Raw genomic sequence first — 9,388 nt, 5'->3', positions numbered from 1 at the left:
ATACACACACACACACACACACACACACACACAGAGCTAGGGATCCATGTGGAAGAGAAGGGGCAGACAAAAATCCCAGCCACGAGTAAAAGGAGGTGAGCACAAAGCCAGCCCTGCCAGCTTTTGGCTTTTGATTGCTGCTGGGAGAGGAGGGGTCAGTTCTGTTCAATGGTGTGAGGCCTGGTAAGCAGATCACGCTCCAGGGCAGGCCTCACAACTGGAAGTAAGTAGTCAAGCAATATAAACTAGATTTGATGGGTTAAAAAGAAAATCTGCCCATTCAAACTGCCAGGAAGCAGAAAGGGCTCTGAAGGACCTGATACAGGCATTATTACCAGATTGAACGCGGCTCGTGAAAGGTTCGTGAAATTTTCGTGGCAGGAAGTGATCTCTAACTTGAGCACCACGTCTCAAATCTTCAAGGACACAGGCTAAAATACGCCAAAGAGGCCTTTTTTTAACTTTCTCTGACAGTCCCCAGAGCTCAAAGAGAAGCCAAGGCTAATAGAGTAAATTTACAAGGGAAACAGGAAAGTTTCACTCCAGGTTTTCCCTAGCTGAGTCCGTTCCCAACACAAAGCCTGGGACGACGTGGACATTCACAGTATCTGTGATGAATGAAGAGATAGTAAACATTCTTTCATTAAAGAAAGAAAAAAGAGCAGTACACTGAGTGCAACGTATAATTTTGATTTTTTTAAATTAATAGCAGTCATCCAAATAACGTTAAACCCATATGCTCAAATATACTTGAATATTTGGTATTAAGCACAATTCAAAATATTTATATATTCAAAATCAGTACATTAAAAATGAAATGGTTAAAGTAAGTGCAGTGATGTTTTTTTCTATACAGGGCAGCTTTACTCAGGACACAAAAGAGAAGTTTATTATTCCACACCCTCCCCATATTTCTGAGCTGGGGGACTTCCTTGTAAAGTCATAAACACATAAACAACAAGACCTCTAACAGGATGCAAATTAACAAATGGTTCAGACAGACACAAATCTTGAATAACAATGTATCTTTTTCTATGTATCTTATTTTTAAAACCTGTAATTTGGATTACAGCAAAAAGCGTATTTTTGAGCGGAAGATCTTCATTTTATACTTTAGGACGAATATGTTCCTGGTATCACAATCATTTTCTAAAGTCTAGAAAATGGAAGTAACCAAAGCTTACCTGTTGCCCCATCGGGATAGCAGTTTGGACTTCTACCGTCCAGAAGGTCTGAGATACGCAGAGAACAGTTTGTCCCGGCCAGTCTCTGACCCAGTTAATGCGTTCATTCTTTGTATAGGCAGCAATTGCATCTCCAATCACCTAGTTTTTTAAAAAAGGTAAAAACGAGCATTCTAAGAATGATCCCCATTGAAGAGCTGAACTCTTAACTAAATGGACTCCTACCACAGTTCTTCCTAGAGCACCCTCATCCAGATGAAGGACGTATATAAAACCCGTGAGCAAACTAGTTTGTACTCACGTTCAAGTTGGCAACTTACACATTATTTTGTTGGGCATTATCAATGTGTATAAACCACATTTCTCACATTATTATTTGACTAGTTTCAGCCAAAGATAACCCAGGTACATTTGGGCTGGCCAAATTTGTAGGATTTGGGTACAAAGTATAAATCCCAGCAATTTCAAGACAAGAGTGGCCGATGGTGTGCCATATGATCTTGGTCCAGATAAACCAGGTTTTCAGGCAACCTCACGCGTGTACACACAGGCAGGCCACACACCCCTCTAACTGCTGCCTGCGTTCTAGACCCTAATCCCACCTCGGGACATAGGTCTGACGCACACGGCTGTGGGCATACGGGACAGGTGAACAGTTATTTCATGGACAGGCAAAGACTACAAAGCCGCAAAGTCTAACTTAAGTCCTCTGTTACACATTTTCAGGGGACTGACACATCTACTCTTTCTACAAGTTACCGATAGGAAACACTCTCCACTGTCATACATACCAACCAAAGAGAGCAACATCCTCTGGGGAGTGACACTTGACTTAGGTGTTTAAATTTCAGAAGGGAACTGTCAAAATTAGATTTTCCAGAGAAATATCTAACAACTTAAAATTTTCTAGGCTTCGGGTTTTAGCTGGATATTTATAGAACAAAGACAATGCCAAGAGGTAACTGCCAATAGTAACACTTTTTTTTTTTTGAGACAGTGTTTCTTTGTATAGTCTTGTCTGTCCTAGAACTTGTACTGTAGACCAGGCTGGCCTTGAACGAAACTACAGGCAGGTCAGATGAAAGCAAACAGCCAATAAATGAAAAAAACAGTGAAGACACCAGGCACTTCAGACACAGGGCCCAGAGGACCCAAGCTGAATCTAACCTGAAAGTCTCCTCTCCAAGGACTAGCCCTCACGGTACCAGATGTTACCATGCAAGCTTCCAAACGAGGGTAGCAACCAACAGTCCTACCCAGCTAGGAAGCCTGTTAACCACATCAATGACCAGCAAGGCAAAGATATCCCTAAGGGTGCATGCAGTAGTGGCATGTGTACATTGACAGTAAACAACAGCTCTCTAGTTTGACTGAAGGCTCTCTCAATATGAAAGAAATCATTCCTGGTACTAAAAACCTAGCCGGCTACCTGGAGCTAGAGAAGTCACCATCGTAGAGGAGAATCTACGGCTGCCGCTTTACTAAACCTTCCTTCTTTAAACTGCTGTTATCAAATATTTGGTCATAGCAACAAATAACTAATAAATTGCCAATTAGACTATGAATAGTAATTTATCCTCAGTTTCTGCTGTGGGAACTCCTTCAACCAATAGCCTTTAAGATACTGGCCCACTTTGGGCGTGGTCACATGTACTATATACACAGATGTAAAAGTGACAAGGATTATGTGGTATTTTTTTGTGCATCCACTTTTTGTGATCATGGAACTTAGCTTCTTTGTTCCTCATATTATATTCTTAAAGAAATGATTTGATAACAGAGTCAAGAATGAGGCACTTTTAGAAATGATACAGTCTTTATAGACTAGTAATAAAAAGCTAGCTGACAGGATTTATACCATTAAATATCAAAAGCTGACTAAAAAATTAATACCATTATAAAGAATAACATTAATTTGACAGACAAAATGCAATCCAGGTGAATGGGATATAAAACCTTACAAAAGGGTACTGAGAGATTATCTAAAAAGATCCATACTGTTAAAATTGACAATCAAAATCTGCTAAAAGTTATGGTAAGTTAGCAGACAGAGTATCTCTCCAGGAAGGCATCCAAATAATATCCAAGGATAAAAAGAAATCCTTAATAAAATAAATTAATACCTTAAAATCACAAGTGTAAAATGAGGACCAGTAGTTATTTGACTCAATATAATCATTAAAAATATTCACAGGTCAAGAGATTCAGGATTTACAGAAGACAGGGGTAAAAAATTTAAATTGATTTTAAAAAGTATCAAAAGTGATAAACAAGGAGAGGAGGTGCAAGCAAAGGATTCAGCATCACCAGTACCTCTCAGAGTCAGAGGTGACTTACCTAGAGTTTTAGCTACTTATCCTGTTATTACCTCTAACAAGCCAGCAAATACTCAATACCCAAATGGATACAAAAAATGTAAATAAAAATCTATAGGTGTAAAAGATATTTAAAAAAATTAAGCAAGCAGTAGTATCTTATGGCATGCATTCACCATTTGTTAGGGAGCTGGTAAAAACATGGGCTTCAAGCAATAAGTCTACTCCACATGATTGGCTTCAGTTAGTCTCAGTGGTCCTTGAAGATGGGCCACAATTATAGTGAAAGTGTTACGGGCAACAGGAAGCTAAACAAGAACAACCAGGAAGGGCTAAAGGATTTGAGGCTTCCCAAAATCAAATTCTTGGCGAGGGCTGTTATGCTGATCCAGAGTCAAACTATTTACAATGAATCCTGTCCCTACACCATACAGTGGCCTTAAATTATTGGGACAGGATTCAAAAACAAAAAAACATAAAATAATTGAATCATATAAATCATATATTAAGGTTAACCAAGGCCCAAGAAAACCCTTTAGTGACTTTTTACAAAGATTAACTAAAGCTATACAAATAAAAGTAACAGATCCAAAAGCTAGGCTAATACTAATTAAATCTCTGGCTTTTAAAACTTCCAACTTAAAATGCAAAACAATTCTTGGGCCTTTAAAGGTTATATCAACACCAATGGATAAATGAATCCTACATACAGTAAATGTTAAGAATTTGACTATAATACCGAGGCTTGGGTAAAAACAAACAAACAATCAAACAAACAAAAAACCCAATTTCCAAAGGTATAAAGAGATATCAAAAAGTCAAATGTTTAATTGTGGTAAAATAGGACATCTAAAAAGGTATCATAGACAAGGTATTCCTAAAAATAATGTCTCCTCTGGGAATGACAAAAATAAAAGGTCTCAATCTTCTAAATCATGTAAAAAATGCGGCAAAGGCTGACCTTGGACCAATAAATGTAGATCAACAAGAGACACACAAGACAACCCATTACAATTGAAAAACTCCTTGGGGGGCCTCTCGTAGGTCCCCAGGTCAAACATGATCCAATCATTCCTGGTCACTGTGGAAGACATGTCTCACCAGGAAAATCAAAAAATCCAGTGCCAGGCCGGGCGGTGGTGGCACACGCCTTTAATCCCAGCACTCGGGAGGCAGAGGCAGGCAGATCTCTGGGAGTTCGAGGCCAGCCTGGTCTACAGAGCTAGTTCCAGGACAGGCTCCAAAGCCACAGAGAAACCCTGTCTCGAAAAACCAAAAAAAAAAAAAAAAAAAAAATCCAGTGCCTACTGTCAAAAAAAAAAAGAAAAAGAAAAAAGAAAAAAAACCCACACTGTTCTAGATGATAAAATAAACATAAAAATAAATATAATCAATGAGTTCCTACCACGAAGCCCACTTATTAATGACATACAGCCACTCACCTTGTGGATGGACTTAATCATGACCCTCTCTAACTCGACCAGCCACTTCTCCACCTGGCCCCTGGCTTTGGCTGTTGAAATGGTATCCACGAGTTCCACAACTTCTCCCTCGCTGCTCTTCATGTGTGTTATATCCAAAGTTTCTGTGAATTCGACCCTGGCAATACCTTCAAAGCATTTCTTCAGGTGAGGCTGTACTCTGTGGGGGGCCAAAAAAAATCAAACAATTGATCCAAGAAATCCAGCTCCTAACATGTCAGGGTTCTTTCTACACTAATCGCTTGACATTTGAAAATGTGTACAAAGTAGTATGCATATGCTTGCTTTTAATAAAGGGGGTTGAAAGACGTTAGCTACAGCGCTCTAATGGGCATGCAAGCACAGGAAGCCAGTCTTCCAATCTTTGATGATTTAGACACTCTTGGAGTGGGTTAGTGGTTTTGCAGGCCTGGTGTGCCCACTGTCTTTTTGGCCACTGTGACACAGACCGTCTAACAATGCCCGGCGACACATTTTCATCCTTACATGGGAACAAAGCAGCTGTGAATAAAATTCAGACGGACATGCGAGCCTACATTGATCTTAGTCATCTAGATGCTGACATTTCTGCTGATGCACAAGATATCCAATAAACAGAAACTGATAAAAACATTTATTCACTGCTTGCCTTACATCAGATTCTTCCTAAGGACGGGGGGACGTGGAATTAAAAACAAACATGAAAACAAAAATCCCAGTGAAAACCCTTCACCGCTGTGAAGCGTGTGTCCCACTACAGGAGGAGAAGCACTGAGGTCTGCCATTCTGGAGTGGGTATAAAAGGTCTCCCTCAAGGCCGGGCGGTGGTGGCGCACGCCTTTAATCCCAGCACTCGGGAGGAAGAGGCAGGCGGATCTCTGTGAGCTCAAGATCAGCCTGGTCTACAAGGGCTAGTTCCAGGACAGGCTCCAAAGCTACAGAGAAACCCTGTCTCGAAAAACCAAAAAAAAAAAAAAAAAAAAAGGCCTCCCTCAGTGGTAAATGTTGGTGTCTCCAGGAGACAGACGAAGAAGGTGTATGGACACTTAAGGAATTTTCTAAGCAGAGAGAATGACGCATAAGGAAAGAGGCTGCCCCATTTAGGGAGAATTGCCAGGAAGCTGGCAGAGCCCAGTAGAGGAAGAAAGAACCCTAGAGCCGACATTCACTCCCTCAGTAGTGACAACTGTTAGACTAGGGTTACTATAAAAACAAAAAACCAAACAACTCCCACCTAAAAGGCTAGTTATTAGCTAGTTATTAACGTCATTCCTATTTGTGTTGTATTTGAGGATGGCCCATCTCGGAGACCATGGCAAGCCACAAAGCACCATGATGCTGGCTTTTATTGATACAGTTTGAATATAGATGAAAAGATCAATGTGATGTGTCATGAAAATCTTAAGAAGATATGTGGTGAGACAAGAATAAGGTTCATCCCATTCAGGAATACATACATATTCAGAGACATATATATTCATTCTTTTTTTTGTTTTTGTTTTTTTGTTTTTTGAGACAGGGTTTCTGCGTAGTTTTGGAGCCTACCCTGGAACTAGCTCTGTAGACCAGGCTGGCCTGGAACTCACAGAGATCTGCCTGCCTCTACCTCCCATGCTGGGATAAAGGTGTGCGCCACCACCGCCTGGCATATTTTCAATAACTGGTAACTAGCTATAATTGCTAATAATGTTTTGAATATTCTTGTAGAACGTTTATATAAACATAGTTGTCCATAACTATTTGTGTTCTAGCCTACCCCCAAAATAATAAATTTGAACAGATGTATGCACCGGGCATCCTGGCCCGGACAACACTTACCTGGTAGGATCTTTAGTCTCGGACAATATCTCAAGGAGCTCATCATTAGACAAGAAGAAGAACCTGGGGAAGAAGAGGCGCTTCTTTTCCAAGTACTCATTCAGCCCTTTAAGAATGAGCTCCAAGAGTTCGTTGGACTTTTTCAGCCTCTCCAGCATCCGCTCGATAGTCACAACCGTCAGGACATGTTTATTCTGAAAATAAGACGTAAACAGGGCTTGTCTCGGTTTCATTTCTGTGGCTGTGAAGGGCACTGTGACCAAAGGGGTGGGGGTACGGGGGTGCAGGAAAAGGATGTAGCTCATCTTATACTTTCAGGTTGCCGTCTGTCTTGGAGGGCAACCAAGGGAGGAACTCAAAATGAAACCTGGAAGCCGGAACTGAAGCTGAGACCCTAGAGGGTGTCGCTTCCTGCCTTATTCCTAGCGGGATGCTCGAAGGCTCCAGCTTCCCGGTGAATCTAGTTTATGTCAAGTTGACAAAACAAAAACAAAACAAAAAACAAAACAAACAAAAAATCTACCCCGTACAGCATACAGTGCAAAATACCAGTTACTAATTTGATTTCTACTTGCATTATACTTGAGATTGTAATAGATTTTAATGAGATTTTAATAGATTTTTAATAGGATGAAGATTATGGAAACTTTTTAAGATTTATCTTTAAAAAAAAACAAATAAGTCTTGCATATTGTTTGCCTGACAAGTTGTTTCATGTAAAGGTCCTGTTGACTCTATCCTCGGATCCAACTTCCAACTTCCATCATAGGTAGAAACATAGGAAGAGGGGGTGAAGGGATGGGAAGAAGGTGGGAGAGAGAGGCTGTGCTATCTGAAACTCACAGGAAGCGTGGGTGTAGCGTGAGACACGTCTTCTGTCCTTTGTTTTTGCAAGAAAACACTACAAACTACAAGTCAGCGTAATTATTAGTTTGGATGTTGTTACTCACAACAGAGGACTAACACTCGCCCTGGTTTTTATAATTATAGATGAAAAAAAAGGTAAGTATTTCAGCGTGGGGAAGTTTCCTGGAAAGATTTTGGAAGCAGCCACCCTGTGTCCTTCTACATTGTCCCTCTGCTTGGGGCACTTCCTAGAGACAAGACTGGGCGGCCTCTCAGGCTGGGGATCTGAGCAAGGTCAAGCATCACCGCAGGTGGTGTACTTCAAAGTGACTTGAAATGAATCAAGTATCCTGCAAAGGAGCTCTCTGATTGGCTGTTGGTCTTAAGAATTTAACCAAAGGCTAATCTACAGAACTCAGGCCTAAAAAAAAAAAAAGTTTATTGCCTTTTCATTCAAAGGAGCTGCACCCTAACCACTGGGTTTATAAAACTCTTATATGTGTGTGTGTGTGTGTGTGTGTGAGAGAGAGAGAGTGTGAGAGAGAGAGAGAGAGAGAGAGATCTTGAGTTTTAAGTAAAACTCGTTTCCTCTCTTTTCCTATGTGTGCGTATGTGTGTCTATACACAATTGTGCCTGTTGAACACGGAGGTCAACCTCTGGTTTCATCATTAGGAACTGCCCACAAGCAGCCTTTTGATTTTGAGTTTGGCCAGGCTGCCCACAAGTCCTGGGTGTCCGGCTGTCTCCGCCTCCCTCCCCTGCAGTGGGCCTACAGGGTGCATCACAACACCCAACTGCTCTAGTGCTAACAAGTGCCAGCTCTTTATGCCCCCACAGCAAACTCTAGACTGAGTGCATCCCCGTCTCCTCTCTGTTTTCCTAACAGGTAACTTGTGTCTGATCTGAGTCTGTTCTCAGCCTTACACTTCTGAGCTTGGTGTTCACCAGCAGCAAAAGTACAGTTCTTTCCAAAATAAACTTAAAATTTTTAAGGGGCGGAGGCACAAAAACCTAATAGAAATCTCACTCACACTAAGCTACGAAGCTAATGAAAACACGGCAGCCATCTTTTAATAGAATGGGCCATTCCAGGAAGGTCACATTAAAATGTGACATTAAAATGAGAGCATGAGATTTTAAGCGTGAACACTGAATTTTAAGATCAACAAATTGCTTATTTTTTGAACTGTACTCAGCCATGACCAAAAGGCAAATCAAAAACATCAGCTGCAAGCAGTTTCACATATGAGTTTTCTTCTAGGACTGGAGGTGGGGTTCAGGGCTGAGCCATTGATCTAGCATGCACAGGGCCCTGGGTTCAATTCCCAGCACCAGCTAAAAGAGAACTCGGTTCTTTTCTCATTGTGCTTTTGGTTTGTCTTGTTCTTTGTTGCTGACCTCAAACCTACTCTGCAGCCATCCTCGAACTCCCCCCTGGGCCTCTCGCTTCTGCCTCCCACGTGCCAGGATTGAACCCATCTCATACTCGGGGCTTTTGTGAATAATTAGGTCAAGGCTAAAAAGATAATACGTTTTGCTTCGTTTTGACTTAGGATGACATAACTTAGAAACATAATAATTTGGTAAAGAAATAAATAACTACCATCAGTAGCCATATTATCAATGAAGCAAAAGTACGGAACATGTTCAGCAAGAGATCAAGCGATCTCTGATTTTCATAGGCATTTAATTATAATTCTCTGAAGTTTTGGGCCTTCAAATAGCCATTAAACGCTATCTCTCTCTCCCTCCCTCTCGCTCTCT

General features: G+C 41.0%; 1 protein-coding gene across 1 annotated transcript in view; it reads right to left on the bottom strand.

Annotated features, from left to right (window-relative positions):
• Positions 1–9,388, bottom strand: part of Dnah7 (dynein axonemal heavy chain 7) — a 195,148-nt gene that overhangs the window by 126,035 nt on the left and 59,725 nt on the right. The window contains exons 20-22 of the mRNA XM_013353465.2: positions 6,778–6,971; positions 4,942–5,140; positions 1,185–1,325 (exon numbers count right to left, since the gene is read on the bottom strand). Of these exons, the coding sequence (XP_013208919.1) occupies positions 1,185–1,325; positions 4,942–5,140; positions 6,778–6,971 (534 nt within the window). The remainder of the gene's footprint in view (positions 1–1,184; positions 1,326–4,941; positions 5,141–6,777; positions 6,972–9,388) is intronic.

The sequence above is a fragment of the Microtus ochrogaster genome, unplaced genomic scaffold (assembly GCF_000317375.1).
Source record: "Microtus ochrogaster isolate Prairie Vole_2 unplaced genomic scaffold, MicOch1.0 UNK8, whole genome shotgun sequence".
Lineage (NCBI taxonomy): Eukaryota > Metazoa > Chordata > Mammalia > Rodentia > Cricetidae > Microtus > Microtus ochrogaster.
Note: the sequence above shows the minus strand (reverse complement) of the source record. Positions and strands in the feature narration are given on the sequence as shown.